Source organism: Lepidochelys kempii, chromosome 9 (genome assembly GCF_965140265.1).
Source record: "Lepidochelys kempii isolate rLepKem1 chromosome 9, rLepKem1.hap2, whole genome shotgun sequence".
Taxonomy (NCBI): Eukaryota; Metazoa; Chordata; order Testudines; family Cheloniidae; genus Lepidochelys; species Lepidochelys kempii.
Window position 1 is genome coordinate 7417783 of NC_133264.1, and position 15736 is coordinate 7433518.

The 15736-nt window shown below is 60.7% G+C and overlaps 1 protein-coding gene across 1 annotated transcript; it reads left to right on the forward strand.

Moving 5' to 3' along the window:
* The first annotated feature begins 300 nt into the window (after nucleotides 1-300).
* On the forward strand, nucleotides 301-10732 carry CHRND (cholinergic receptor nicotinic delta subunit). The gene is made up of 12 exons (XM_073358878.1): nucleotides 301-352; nucleotides 2654-2799; nucleotides 3324-3368; nucleotides 4120-4229; nucleotides 4713-4868; nucleotides 6305-6426; nucleotides 6771-6971; nucleotides 7750-7861; nucleotides 8154-8268; nucleotides 8999-9209; nucleotides 9814-9932; nucleotides 10550-10732. Exons 1-12 carry the CDS (start codon nucleotides 301-303, stop codon nucleotides 10730-10732), a joined length of 1572 nt encoding a protein of 523 aa, XP_073214979.1.
* The last annotated feature ends 5004 nt before the right edge of the window (nucleotides 10733-15736 follow it).

A 15736-nucleotide genomic window follows, 5' to 3' on the forward strand; every position in this document is an offset into this window, starting at 1 on the left:
TCCGTGGGCTGCCGGGTACCCAGCGCTGGGGCCAGGACAGGTGTGTCCCCCAGCCACCCCTTCCTGCCCAGCACATACCACAAGCAAACCAAGTCCCTGCTCCTGGCACGGGGGGGGATGTTGGGGGGCGTGGGAAGGGATTGAGCTGTTGCTATTTTCTTCCCATGTCCCCCTCCCACTCCCACCTGTCGCTGTCCATCCACATTCCCAGCTCGGGCTTCCGGCCTTCGCCACAGACCCAGGAGCCAGCAAGGGGCTGGCAGGGAGCAAGGCACGGCCGGGCACCAGCACCCACGGAACATGGAGAGGCCGGCCCTGCGGCTCGCTCTGCTCTGGGCCGTCACCCTGTCGGGTAAGGACGCGGGGCTGCCAGTGAAACAACCCCCCCCCCCTGCACCCTCTGCTCCCCCCCATTCTGTTTCCCACGGGGAGAACTGATGCTGCGGGCACCAATCTCAGGGGTCAGGGTGGGAGCTCGGGGCGGGGGCCTGACCGAGGCCAAGCCAGGAGGGGCACTGGGGTGATGGTTCTGGAGTGACTCCACCCCATTGAGCCCCCCCCTCCTCTCCCCCCGGCTGTTTTGCTTTGGCCAGGTCTCCAGCCCCTGCCAGGGAGAGAGCACCAGGCTGGGATCCTGCTGCCCGTCCGTGCTGCGCTGACAGCACCCCCTCCCCACCCACACAGCAGGCCCCCGGGTATCGCTGCCCCTGCCCCCTGGAGCCCACCTGCCCCTCTGCCCACAGGCAGCCGGACAGGAATGACTCATCCCCTGCTCCAGAGCAGAAGGCTCCTGAATTCCCCCCCGGCCCGGCCCCAGCGACGGGCTCACCAAACCCACCCACTCAGAACAGGCTCAGGGCCGGGGGATGGATGTGGAGGGGCGTGTGTGTGTTCACGCATTCATGCATGTGTGTGCGCACCCGGGTGTGGGGGTCAATCCTCTCCTAGGAAGATCCCATCCAGCTTCCCAGCCTGGCCTGAGGAGCTGGCTCCTGGCAGTCAACAGGAGTCAAGTGCCTAAATCCCCTGGGGGCGCTGAGCCGGGGAGCGCAGCAAGCATGGGGCTCTGGTAGTGGAGCGACTGGTTATTCCCTCAGCAGCAAGCCCCAGAAGGTGGGCCACGGCCATGCAGTGCCCTGTTCTAGGCTCCCAGCAGCCCAGTAAGACCCTCACATGTGGGCAGTGCCCATCTCACCCCTCCAAGCCATTGCCTCTGCCCTCCAGGCCTCTCTGCTGCAGCCTGGTCCATCCAGGGTAGGGCTTCTCTCCAAGTGGAAGGGTGGGGGGCTGGGAAGTGCATGCAGTGGGTGGAGGGTGTAACGATGCTGGCTTTGGTGGGACCCTTCTGAGAGTATCAGTTCAGGACAAATGGCTTAGAGCAGGGCAGTTACAGCCCAAGGCTGGGGTTTCTCCACTTCTAAGGCAAACCAAACCAGCCAAATAGAGAGGACTTTGATTTTATCCCACTGGCTAACCATAAGCCATACAAGCAATTCCCTTAGACACTCCAGTTTCCCAGAATCCCCACCAGTGCCACTCGTTATGGGGATGAAATAGTTATGAAAACCAATACCCCAGTAAAAGAAAAGTGGTTCCCTCGATCCCAAGGGACCAAGTCCCAGACCCAGGTCAATATACAAATCAGATCTTACCACAAATCACGCTGTAGCCAATCCTTTAGAATCTAAAATCTAAAGGTTTATTCATAAAAGGAAAAAAATATAGATGAGAGCTAGAATTGGTTAAATGGAATCAATGACATACAGTGATGGCCAAGTTCTTGGTTCAGGCTTGTAGCAGTGATAGAATAAACTGCAGGCTCAAATCAAGTCTCTGGAGAACATCCACAGCTGGGACGGGTCATCAGTCCTTCATTCAGAGCTTCAGTTTGTAGCAAGGTTCCTCCAGAGGTCAGAAGCAGGACTGAAGACAAAATGGAGGCGTTTTCTGGGCCTTTTATATTCTCTGCCTGTGGAAGGCCCCCTTTTGCTCTTACTGTGGAAAATCACAGCAGCAAGATGGAGTTTGGAGTCACATGGGCAAGTCACATGTCTATGCATGACTGAGTTCTTTACAGGCCAACACCGTTGTTTGCATGTTAGTTTGAACGTTCCCAGGAAAGCTCAGATGTGGATTGGCATTTCCCAAAGTTCACTGTCAGTTAAAAGAAAAGGAGGACTTGTGGCACTTTAGAGACTAATAAATTTGTTAGTCTCTAAGGTGCCACAAGTCCTCCTGTTCTTATTGTCAGCTAAGTGTTTCTTGACTGGGCACTTACTGAGAATAGTCCTTTCTTAAGAAGCTGACCAAATGCTTCACTGAGGCTACTTAGAATCAAAACACAGTGAGATACAAGTACTGTACATAGCCAATATTCACAGCTTCAACTACAAAAATGGTACACACACACAGACAGCATAATCCCAGCCCGCAAATCGTAACCTTCCCACAGACACCTCACACGACAGCCTTTGTACAATATTTGCGGCAAATACATGACAGCCGTTGCAACACCGATCCACACGGTCACCGTTTATGCCAATCACGTCACAGAGGGGTCTCACCTCTGCTCCTTCCTGCCTGCTCAGACTCAGCGAGTCCCGCTCCCCTAGAGTCGTGGGCTCAGCCCTGTGCTTGCGCCCGTGTCCCGCAGGCGGCCTGGCTGTGAACCAGGAGGAGCGGCTCATGAACTACCTCTTTGTGGAGAAGGGCTACAACAAGGAGCTGCGGCCCGTCACCTCCAGGGACGAGAGCGTCAATGTGGACCTGGGCCTGACGCTCTCCAACCTCGTCTCTCTGGTGAGCTTGGCAGGCACCTCGGGGGGCCTTTCACCACTCGGCTCGCCGGATCCCGGGCCTGCCCTGGCCGGTGGAGATCCTTTGGGCCCCTCCGGCTCGGGTGCGTCCTGAGCCCTGCGGGTCATTGGTCGGGAGGGGCTGATTGCACCTGCATGGTTGCGTTGGAGGTAGCCCGGGGGAGAACACAGCGGCGGTCCACAAGGGCTGAAGTTCACCACGGCTTTCTGGCCCTCCAGGAGCTCAGCATGGCCTCTCTTTAAGGCCGGAGACTCGTCACGGCCCTCACCCTGCCTTGGAGAGAGAACCGAGCCAGTTACTGAGCCCCTGGCCAAGCCCCTTCCAGGCCCAAGGCCCCTCAGCTCAGCAGGAGTTAGCCTGGGTTCAGATCTCAAGGCTCCTTGGGTTTGCATCGGCACCACACGTGACACAAACATGCCTTTCCCAAGCAACTGTTGACCCCGCTGGTGCCAAGCAGCAGGGCTGGGGCCCACTCTATGTCTCATTTCTGCTTGGTGTCCTTCCAGAAAGAGGCCGACGAGACCCTCACCACCAGCGTGTGGCTTGATCACGTAAGTCGGCCCCCTGTTGGCTTCTGAGTCCCCGGCGCCCAGCCACTTGGGGAGGGATTTCTCTGGGTGGCCCCCAGTGCTGAAAGCCAACCAGCCGACCGGTGCTCGGTGTGTGTCACGTGATGCCTCCTCTCGCCGTGCCCCCTGGCACTAAGACCCGGCATTGCGGCACCCTGCCTCAGTTTCCCTTTTAGGAACTCCGGTCAGTTCCCGCTGTGGAGGTGACAGCCCTCCAGCCATGCCACATTAGTGAGTTCTTCCCCTTCCAGAGGATCCCAGTCTAGCTGTGAATGGTCTGTCCCCTTCAAAGATCCCTCGCCCATCTCCTCTGGGCCAGCAGCAAAGTCCTTCCAAGTAAAGCAGAACTTCACCAAACAGCGCTCTTCCTTCTCAGGGGAGCAGGCCCCAGGGCTGCTCCCTGACCACCTCTAGAGAGCTCGGACTACAAACAAAACAAAACCCTCTATCCCGCCCCCATCCCATCGCAGGGAGCGCCAGCCTCCAGGGACACGCAACGGGACCTTGGGGCTCAGGGCACCTTCTCCACTGCAATGCCACCACTAGTGCCCACGTCTGGTGCTGCTCCCTGCCCTTTATTCCATCACGGTGGGCAGCTGGGCCAGGCTCTGTTCCTTGGCCTCTCCTCAGAGCCTGCCGGCCTGGGAACGGGAGATTCGGAGCAGGCGGGAGTGTGGGAGGGGGTCCCAGCCGCTGGGTGGAGGCTCCATCCTGGAAGCTTGATTTCCCGCAGAGCTGGACAGATTACAGGCTGCAGTGGAACACGTCGGAGTTCGGTGGCCTGAAGATCCTTCGCCTGCCCCCGGACATGCTGTGGCTGCCCGAGATCGTCTTGGAGAACAAGTGAGTCCTGGCCTGGCTTTTCCCAGAGGACCCAGCCCACAGCACTGCCTTCGGGCCCTTGGCAAGATCGTCACAGTCCCGCGGCTGGCAGAGCGAGGGCTCGGAGCAGGGCTCCCTCGCCTTGCGCCTGCCCACAAGGTGCCTCTGAGCCGTGGGGGCTGCGCCCAGCCCAGATCTGGGGTGATTCCAAGTGCGTCGGGGAATCTGGCAGCGGGTGCCCAGCACCCGGAACTCCAATCCCACCCCACAGCAGGTGCCATCGCCCTGGGGACAGCTGTGTCCGTGCTGGGGCACCCAGAACTCCAATCACAGATCCCACCCCGCAGCGCAGGGGTGAAAGGTCCCCTTGGGCTTTCCCACACACTGGTCCCGGCCCATTACTCCTAGGGACACAGGGTTTTCTGCACTAGCCTAGAGCTCGTCAGGGCTCCCCCAGCCATGCTGAGCTCCCCGTCAGCCCCGCTCGTGTCTCTGTTTGCGCAGCAACGACGGCTTCTTCCAGATCGCCTACTACTGCAACGTGCTGATCTACGACTCCGGCTTCGTATACTGGCTGCCGCCTGCCATCTTCCACAGCCCCTGCCCCATCAACGTCAACTTCTTCCCCTTCGACTGGCAGAACTGCAGCCTCAAGTTCAGGTGAGGGCCTCACCCCGCTCGCTGCAGCCCCGTGTACCAGTACGGCCTCGGGCGGGACGCACTGCGAGTATCAGTTCAGGGCGAATCGCTTCAAGCGGGGCAGTCACAGCCCAAGGCTGGGGTTCCTTTACTATTAAGACACCAAACCCGCCAAACAGAGAGGACTTTAGTTTTACCCCACTGGCTAACCATAAGACACACAAGCAATTCCCTGAGACACTCCAGTTTCCCAGTATCCCCACCAGTACCACTCGTTATGGGGACGAATGGTTATGAAAACCAACACCCCAGTAAAAGAGAAAAGGTTCCCTCGATCCCAAAGGACCAAGCCCCAGACCCGGGTCAATATACAAATCAGATCTTACCCACAAATCACGCTCTTGCCAATCCTTTAGAATCTAAAGTCTAACGGTTTATTCATAAAAGGAAAAAGCTAGAGATGAGAGCTAGAATGGGTTAACTGGAATCAATGACATACAGTGATGGCCAAGTTCTTGGTTCATGCTTGTAATAGTGATAGAATAAACTGCGGGTTCAAATCAAGTCTCTGGAGAACATCCCCAGCTGGGATGGGTCATTCAGTCCTTTGTTCAGAGCTTCAGTATAGCCAAGTCCCTCCTGAGGTAAGAAGTAGGATTGAAGACAAGATGGAGATGATGCAGCTGCCTTTTATAGTCCTTTTGCCATGTGGCTTGTGCTTCCTTTGTCCCAAACACAAGCTGCCCAGCCATGGCTTGAAAGCCTCAGAGCTCTGTCCATAGGCAGGTCCCTGCAGGCCTTGCTGAGTCACAAGGCATGTCTGCCTTCTCTCATTGGGCCAGCTGTAGAGCTGATGGTCCTCAGTGGGCCATCAAGCAGGCTAGGCAGTGCTGATGCCAAATTGTCTGGGGTGTCACCCAGAAGCATAGCCCAGGTTTGAACTACAGTCAGTATCGAGCCAATACCTGTAATTCTAAATACAAAAATGATACCTGCATACAGACAGCATAATCATAACCAGCAAATCATAACCTTCTCCTAGACACCTTATCTGACCTTCTTTGGCCAAGATTTGGTGCCACTACAGGACCTTGGTTGCAACAATGATCTATACAGTCACAGTTCATATTAATAACGTCACACCCCACCGGCTGGAGGCCCAGCCCAGCCCCAGTGCCCACCACCAGGCCAGGCCCAAAGAGCCAGAGCCCTTTGAAGTCAATGGAAAGATGCCCATCAAAGTTGCCCTGGCACTGTATCCTGGGCCAGATCTACCACCCACTGGGGCTTTGGATCAGCTTCCCCATGACAACTGGGGCAGCCATTGAGTGCCAGACCTCGGCCGGGGCGCACCACTCATGGGGAGCCCCCATCCTCGCTGGCAGCATGAGGCACGGGGGAGTGGGGTGGAGCAAGGGGGGGCAAGCCGCCACTCACCCGTCTCTTGTCGGGCCCAGCTCGCTCCGCTACAACGCCAAGGAGATCACCATGAACCTGAAGCAGGAACCTGATCCTGACAGAACGCTCAACAAAAGCTACCTGGTGGAATGGATCACCATCGACCTGGAGGCCTTCACGAGTAAAGCACGTTCCCGCCTCCCCCCGCTGGGCAGAGCCAGGGGCTGGCATGGCAGTTTCCGGTGACCTGAGTAGTTTGCCCGGGGCAGGGCACTGCCCTGGAGGAGGCGGCTTTATCCTGAGGCTGTCTCCTCATGGGAGGAAACAAGGGGGCTCCAGGAGCAGAGAGGTCTCCCCAGGGTGGAGAGGGTAGAGCATGGGCCATCAGGGCACTGAGACACCGGGATCAAAAGGCATGGCAGGGCCAGTCCCATGTCCCAGGGTGCCGTGTGGGGATGTTGGGGGCCGTGAGGGCCAGTGGGGCCCCAGCAATACACCTCCTCTCTGCCCACCCTGCTCCCACAGAGAATGGTGAGTGGGAGATCATCCACAAACCGGCCCGCAAGAACATCGACAGGAGCGTCTCGCCCGAGAGCAGCAAGTACCAGGACATCACCTTCTACCTCATCATCAAGCGCAAGCCGCTCTTCTACATCATCAACATCGTCCTGCCCTGCATCCTCATCGCCTTCATGGCCATCTTCGTCTTCTACCTGCCGGCCGAAAGTGAGTGCGGGGTCCCCCATCCCACCCCCAGGGAGTGCAGGCCTCCCCCATCCCAACCCCAGGGAGCATGGGGTCCTCACCCCCTAGGGAGTACAGAGCTCCCACATCCCACCTCCAGGGAATGCAGGGTCCTCACCCGCCCCAGGGAGTACAGGGACCCCCATCCGACCCCCAGTGAGACCCCCACCCCAAGGGAGTACAGGGTTCCCCATCTCACCTCCTGTGAGTACAGGCCCCCCCCAGAGTGAGTATGGGGACCACCATCCCACCCCCAGTGAGTGCAGGGCCCCCACCCCAAGGGAGTACAGGGTTGCTCCTACAGTGAGTACACAGACCCCCCCCAACACACCCCCACTGAGTGCAGGATCCTGACCCCCCCACAGTGAGTACTGGGTCTCCCCCAACCATGAGTACCCAGCTGGGCAGGGAGAGCCTTCCACACCCCGATACTGACAGTGAGGATTTGGCGAGGCCAAGCCCCACCCATGCTGAGCCACCTGCCCCCGTTTGTGCCTTCGGGCTCAGGTTCCTCCCCAGTGGAGCTGCTGTTCCCTTGGCCAGAGCTCCCCCAGGAAGGTGGCTGGAAACGCACAGGCCTGCGTTGTGTCAGGTAGGGATCAGAGCTGGCATCCCGGGTGTCATGGGGTTCGTGAGCCGGGAGCAGTTCCTCCGGGGGGGGGGGCTGCATCTCCTTGGATCCCCTCTTTCCCTAGGGGTCTTCCCACTGGGCTGAGGGGGAGCAGAGGGGGTGTTACTCTGAGCTCTGTCTGTTCTCCAGGTGGGGAGAAGATGACTCTGGCTATCTCCGTCCTGCTGGCCCAGTCTGTCTTCCTGCTGCTGATCTCCCAGCGCCTGCCAGCCACCTCCCTCGCCATCCCCCTCATTGGCAAGTGAGTCTCCATGGGTTGCCCCACGTGCCCCGCTGGCCCGCTCTGCTTGCTGGGGATGCTGGGACGGGGATGCTGGGTGTCCCGTGGCTGGTGGAGGTGGCTGGTCCCTGCTGGGAAGGTCTCGGAGTGTTTCCCCCAGCAGCGGACGCACTCACAGCGAAGGAGACCCCTTGCGTCGTCGCTGGTCCATGGGGCTCCTACAGAGCCCCCCTCTGGCAGGGGGCCCAGGCCCTGCTGTCTCCAGGAGGGAAGCCAGGCTGCCCCCACTGGGAGCTGGTCTCTGCCCCTGCAGGTACCTGCTCTTCATCATGCTGCTGGTGACCGCGGTGGTGGGGACCTGTGTGATCGTGCTGAACATCCACTTCCGGACACCCAGCACCCACGTCATGTCCAGCAGGGTCAAAGAGGTGAGCAGGGGAGCTGGGCACAGGGGCCTCTGGCTGGGCTTAGTGCCCAGGAGGGCGGACGCCCAGCTACCTCCATCAGCCCATCACCCCGTCTCCGTGCCCCTATGCCTTCCGGGGACTGGCTGCTCCCTCGGCTCGTGCCGGGGCCCCTGGAGCCCAACCACCATCTCTGGCTGCAGCTCCAGAATCCGCTAGCACGATCCCCGGGCCTGGGAGCGAGGGGCATGGGAAAGGCCTGGGCACCGCACAAATCAGCCAGCCCCACTGGCACTGTGCAGACCAAGCGGCGGGCCCTGGGGCAGATTCACATCAGGGCAGAGGCCCACGCCCCCCGGGAGTCACGTCCCCGGGCATCCTGCGTTCAACCCTGGCAGTGCCCACAGCTGCTGAGTAATGCTGCCACCCAGTGGCATGAGAGTTCCCATGCACCTCCAGTACAGTGGCTCTCTCCAGCTAGGCCCGGCCAGCACCAGCCCCTTCTGTCTAGGCGTCACCCCGGCCCCCCAGGGCCTGGCGCAGGGGCACCCCACCTGGCCCTCAGCCCAGCTAGGGGAGACAGGTCAGCCCAGCTCCTGAAGGCTCGGCCCAGGGGAGAGCGGCTGCCCGGGAGCGCCCCCCAAAGGCCGGGCTGCAGTCACGCACCTGCGGGAGGCTGGGGAGCGTCGAGCCGGCTCTGGAGCCCCCCGCTGCCCCGAGACGCACCCAGCACCGGCCTCTCCCCTGTCCCCAGCTCTTCCTGGAGACGCTGCCATGCCTGCTGCACATGTCCAGGCCGGCGGAGAGCAAGCCGGGGCCCCGCGCCAGCCTGCTCATCCGGCGGAGCAGCTCCGTGGGCTACATGGCCAAGGCGGAGGAGTACTTCGCCGTCAAGTCCCGCAGCGAGCTCATGTTCGAGAAGCAGTCGGAGCGGCACGGGCTGGCCAGCCGCGTCACCCCCTCCCGTGAGCGCCCCGCGGCCGGGGGACGGGGTGGGTGCCACGGGGCTCTCCCAGCGGGCCCGGTGGCTCCTTTAGTGCCCGGGGGAACGGCAGGTCCCGGCAGGCTGAGGCCTCGAGAGAACTGAGCTGTACAGCCCAGGGCGGCAGGCACCCACAGAGCACAGAAGGGAGGGCTCCACGCGTCCCAGGCTGGGAGCTCAGCCCACGCCCCACACCCAAGGGCAAGACCCTGCCCACTCCCTGAACCGCAGAACGGGACCCGGCTGACCCTCCCCGGCATGGGATCCAGTCCTACCCCCTCAACCGAGTCCTGGATGGGACCCCAGCTACCCCAAACCCGATGCCCAAGGACAGGAACCTGGCCCTCCCCCCCGCCTCCGGGCCCTGGGACGGGACCTTGGCCCCACTGAGCCCGCGCCCCAGAATGGGACCCCTGCCTCATGCCAGGACCCTGGCCCTGATCCCTGAGCCCTGCACCCTGGGATGGGACCATGGAGCCCCACCCCCTGAGCCCCATGTCCCAGGTCAGGACCCTGGCCCCACACATGAAGTCAGCAAACTGGTGCCATCCCTCACAGCATCTCCTTTCCTCCCTGCCCGCTGGCAGGGCCCAGGCCCCTGGGCATGGCCGACATTCAAGAGCAGCTGTACAGCGAGGTGAAGCCGGCCATCGACGGCGCCAACTTCATCATCAAGCACACGCGGGACAAGAATGACTACAACGAGGTGGGTGTGCCCGGGCAGGCAGCAGCCCAGAGCCGCCAGGAGGGGCTTGGGCAGAGCCCAGCCCCAGGGTGTTGAGTGGGAACGGCCCCAGGGCTGCCTCACTGGCCAGTCCCAGGAACGCCCTCCCAGTCAGACTCACACAGCAAGATGGAGGTGCCTGTTGGGGGCCAGAACACCCCCAGTTGCCACAGTGGGTTCTAACTGGCCCCTTGCTGGCAACCTCATCCGGGCACAAGAGACTAAGTGGGACAGAAAGCCTGAACTCCCCTCCCTTCAGGCTAGGGTGAGTTCTGTTGGTGGATGCCGGGGGATCAGGGTGCCGGGGGAGCGGGGTGCCAGGGGGAGCAGAGTTCCATGGGAAGGGGTGTGCTGGGGGTGCAGGGTGCCACAGGGAGTGTCGTGTTGGGGAAGTGGGGTGCCAAGGGGAGCAGGGTGCCGGGGGAGCCTAGGCTGTCTCTGCTGTGTGGATAGGGGGCTCCTGGCCCTGGCACGTTCACCAGCCCCAGACTCACCCCAGTTAACAAGCTCTGCCCCCCCTTCACGTGCTGTGCCCCACCACTGTCTGTTTCTGCCCCGCTCTGTGTCCCATCCCCGCCCCTGGTGTCCCCCCGCCCCAGGAGAAGGATAACTGGAACCGCGTTGCCCGGACGGTTGACCGCCTCTGCCTCTTCCTGGTGACCCCGGTGGTGATCCTTGGGACCCTGGGGATCTTTCTGATGGGAATCTACAACGAACCCCCCGAGCTGCCCTTCGCTGGGGACCCCTTCGACTACAGGATGGAGCACAGACACTTCGTCTAGGGGCCACGGCTACCTGCCCCTGCTGGGCTGCACCGCCGCCCCGCCCTCTGCCCGCGGGGTGCCAGGCCCCTCCCCGGGGCTTTGGCGTGTCGGTGACCTTGGCTGCTCTTGTCTCATTCCTGGCGCTTGAATAAACTCCACGGTTCTCAGCCAGCGGCTGCAGGGAGTGCATGGCGGGGAGTTGCCATCCCAAGCCCGGACCAGTCTCCCCTCCCACTGGCCCCCACCCCGGCCAGCCTCCCCTCCCCTCCCACTGGCCAGCACCCTACGCTAGGCCCTGTCTCCCCGTCTCTCCTCCCCTCCCACTGGCCAGCACCCCACGCTAGGCCCTGTCTCCCCGTCTCTCCTCCCCTCCCCCTGGCCAGCACCCCACGCTAGGTCCTGTTGCCCCATCTCCCCTCTCCTCCACTCCCACTGGCCAGCACCCCACGCTAGGCCCTGTATCCCCATTTCCCCTCCCACTGGGCGGTGGATAACACCTGTGTAACCTCACTGGGAAAGGCACATAGGGAAATTAGTGGATTCTGAGCAGCTGGGAAGTAGGTGGGAAGAAGGCGAAGCTGGTGCCATGTGACCAGCCAGCAAGTGCTACAGGCCACAGGGTGAGCTGATCATGGGCAGGGTCAGACTCAGGGACATGTTTGATTATTGGCAGTTCCAAGCCCCAGGGCTACCAGCCCTTCCCTCAGATGTGAGGGAGCCCCGGCCCTTCCGGGGGACAATTCCCAGCCAGATTCATCCCCCAGTCGGGGTGTGACAACGCTCCCAGCCCTGCCCTGGGGACAATTCCCAGCTGGTTGGATCCATCCCCCGGTCAGGGCAACTCTGCCTCTGTAACGATGCTGGCTTTGGTGGGACACAACGGAGAGTGCCAATTCAGGACACATTGCTTAAAGCAGGGCAGTTACAGCCCAAGGCTGGAGTTTTTCCACCTCTAAGGCAAACCAAACCAGCCAGACAGAGAGGACTTTGGTCTCACCCCACTGGCTAACCACAAGTCACACAAGCAATTCCCTTAGACACTCCAGTTTCCCAGTATTCCCACCAGTGCCACTCATTATGGGGATGAATAGTTATGAAAACCAATGCCCCAGTAAAAGAAAAAAGGTTCCCTCGATCCTAAAGGACCAAGCCCCAGACCCGGGTCAATATACAAATCAGATCTTACCCACAAACCACGCTGTTGCCAATCCTTCAGAATCTACAGTCTAAAGGTTTATTCATAAAAGGAAAAAGCTAGAGATGAGAGCGAGAATGGGTTAACTGGAATCAATGACATACAGTGATGGCCAAGTTCTTGGTGCAGGCTTGTAGCAGTGATGGAATAAGCTGCAGGCTCAAATCAAGCCTCTGGAGAACATCCCCAGCTGGGATGGGTCATTCAGTCCTTTGTTCAGAGCTTCAGTGTAGCAAAGTCCCTCCCGAGGTCAGAAGCAGGATGGAAGACAAGATGGAGGAGCTGCAGCAGGTCTTTATAGTCTCTTGCCATGTGGTCTCTGCTTTCTTTGTCCCAAAGACAAGCTACCCAGCACATGGCCTGGAAAAACCTCAGAGCTCTGTCCCTAGGCAGGTCCCTGCACACCTTGCTGAGTCCCAAGGCATGTCTGCCTTCTCGCAATGGGTCAGTTGTGTCGCTGATGGTCCTTAATGGCCATCCAGCAGGCTAGGCAGAGCTGATACGAAATTGTCTGGGGTGTCCCCCAGAAGCATAGCACAAGTTCGCAATACAGACATTATCGAGCCAATACCTGTAATTCTAAATACAAAAATGATACCTGCATACAGACAGCATAATCCTAACCAGCAAACCATAACCTTGTCTTAGACACCTTATTTGACCCCCTTTATACAAGATTTGGTGCCACCACAGGACCTTGATTGCAACAATGATCTATACGGTCCCAGTTCATGTCAATAATGTCACAGCCCCCTCTCGGGCTTTGTACCCTTCCGTTCCATGCAGTGTTCCCATGCCCTCCACCTGGGCACTCAGCCTGTCCCAGCTGACCTAGACTCTGGGCACTTGAGCCCTTCTTTGCAGATCAGCCCCTGCTGGTTTGTCTCACCCTTCTCTGGCCTCTGGCTGCTGGGGAGCACCCAGAACTGAATGCAGCAGCCCACCAGGGTTGACCCAGAGCCGGGTCTGCAGGTACGCGTGTGGGGCACCATGGCACCTACATAGACATTGGATCCTAGGCAGGGATCAAACCCAGCACCTTTGGCAGCAAGGCCCTCGATTCCGCATGGGGAGTTGCTGTTCCAGCCAGGGGGTGGCCTCACGGGGGCGGATGCCGTGTGTTCCCAGTAGCCCCACCCTGCTCCAGGGGGAAACGGTCCCTCCCCTCTCCCCCCCACCATTGGCGCCTTTCCCCAGGGCACACCAGACATGGGTGCTCACCCGGCCTCCCTGCGCTGCACTTAGCAGCCCAGGGACAAGGGGAGGCCACGGGGGGGAGGGGGTGTCTCGTTATCACAGCAGTGACCCCCACGGGGCAGGAGGGTGCTGGGCATGGCTGCCCCGAGCTGTCCTGTGAGGAGATGGTGCGGGTGGAAGGTGCCATGCAGACAATGCTGGAGCCTGAGATCTCTCCAGGGAGCAGGGCCAGCTTCCCACAGCAGCCCCTGCCAACCTGCCCCGCCCTCTGGGGCCCATTCAGTCCATGGCCTCCCCGCTGACACTGCCCAGATGGGGGGCAGTTAGCGTTGATTGCCACTCACCCACCAGTCATGGGGCTGAGACCCACAAACTCATTCCACGCTGCGGCCACCCAGCCGCCTTGGGGTAGGGAGAATGATGGATGCCCCTCCTTCCCGAGCCAGGCAGTGCCCTGCTAAGCCCAGCCTCCCATCACCCCTGCACCATCCTCCCAAGGAGCCAGGGCTGGATGGGACCCCTGAGCAGAGACCCCCCTGGGGGCCCAGCACTAAACCAGCAGGATCGGTGCCCTCTCTCCAGGGCCCTGCGTACCAAGCCTGGGCCTGGCTGGCGGAAGCCCCTTGGCCCCCTAGAGCCTGGCGTCAGGCCCCGCCCTGACCTCACTTGCCCACTGGCGTGGGGCAGATACGGGGCACTAGGGCCTGCAATGGGGAATGCCGGGGAGCCCCCTGAGCCAGGCTGGGGCCTGCCTATGGGTATTATTAACTCAGGCTCCCTGGCCAGTGGGTCAGTGGGTCAGGTGGAAGCAGGTGGGGGTGGGCAGTGTGCGGGAGGGAGGCTGGGGGGGTGAGGCAGCAGCAGGTGAAGGGGGGGGCAGTGCAGGGGAGACAGGCCGGGGGGGGGGGGAGGGAGCGTCAGATGGGATATGCCAGGAATCCCATTTCTCAGGACAGCTGATGCTGCTCGCGTCGCCCACATTGAGGGCTCAGGCAAGCCTGGTATGTGACCCCCAGACAGGCTGGTCACCCCTCCCCTCCCCCAGGACAGCTGGGGCTGGTGCTCATCCCTCAGACGCCAGCCCAGCCCCCAGCACTCCCAGCCCTGAAGAGAAGTCTCTCCCTAGCCCTGTTCCAGGCTGACATGGTCCTGTACTGCTAGAGGTGTGAGGAAGCCTCTCCCCAGCCCGATACACAGGTGCCGGCTAGAACATCAGTTGCAATCTCTCACCTGGTGCAAGCCTCTCCAGGCAGCTGGGCTGGGCTGCATCCCAGCCTTTGTGCAGACCAGAGCTAGTTAACCCCGGAGCTCCTGGTTCAAACACACAGCGAAAGCTCCAGGCGGTGTCGAGTGTCCTGAGCGGTGGGAAACTGGGATCGGACCTCACGTCACCTGCAGGGCCCAATCCATTTCCCCGGACTGGGCTGGTGCATCAGCAGCAACTGAGCTGTCAATGCAGAGCCATCTGCAGGGCCGAATCCTTCCCTGGCCTGGGCTGCGCCAACCTTCTCCGTGGGCAGCGGGAGAGCGAGGGCAGCGTTTGGCCTGTGGGGGATGGGAGCCCACCGTAACATGAGCAGCTTGGAAGCTGGGCAGACCCACCCGGGGGGGCCACTCAGCAGCGTCAGCTGCCCTTAGAGACACTCATGAAACCAGTGTCCCCAACTGCACACTGCCCAGGCAGAGGGAGTGCCATGGGCATTACCCAGGCCCACACTCTGCCCCCATTACACTCTGCCAGTGTGTCTCCAGCATGCTGGACATGGGGCCTCGGGTCCTGGGCGTTGGAATCAGAAACCTTTGTGTGGCTAGCATGCCCCCAGTGGGGGGTGGGAGGCCCTGGTGTGATTTCCCTGTTCCATGCCCCAGATGCGGGGGTGATAAAGGTGGGCATTCCGGTAATATCTTTATGAACCAGATGCGTGCCTCAGTTTCCCTATGCGCTTGGTACTGTCACACACTGAGCGTGAACAGGAACGAGGGCTGGCAGAACGTCACGGGGCCCCTCATGTTGGAAGGGCTGCCCTGCGTCCCTGCATTGCTCCTCGTTCGGGAGTCTGATCTCGGTGAGGAACAGGGATTGCTGGAGCCCAAAGGGTCAGAAGTTGGAGTCATGGAGGCCAGGTGGAGCCGTGTGGCCCGGGGGGCCGGGGGGGGGAACTGGCACGTAGAGGCCAGGGTATAGCCGAGTCCCTATCGATCCACGACACCATGCGCGTGTGAGACCCCTCTCCCCAGTGAAAGGTGGGGGCTGGTGTCCGTGTGTCACACCCAGCCAGGGAGGGGACACCAGTCAGGGACAAAGCTATGCAGAGACTGGGTAAGCCCGAGTTGTGGGCTAAGCGGGTCATGTATCCTCACTGAGACAACACTGCCTTCCTCTGGCGCCTTCACTTAGGGGCTCTCAAAGGCATTAAAGGTGAGGAGGAGGAAAAGATCATCCTCAGTCCAGAGCTGGAGAAACTGAGGCCCAGGGAGGGGGAGGGATTCGCCCAAGCTCCCACGACAGCTCCATGGCAGAGCTGGAAAGAAAACCCAGGTCTCCGGCGTCCCAGTCCCCAGCTCTAGCCACCAAACCAGAAGCTCTGGGCTGGCAGGCTCCCAGGGGACTGCCTGGACTCTCTGGTCCT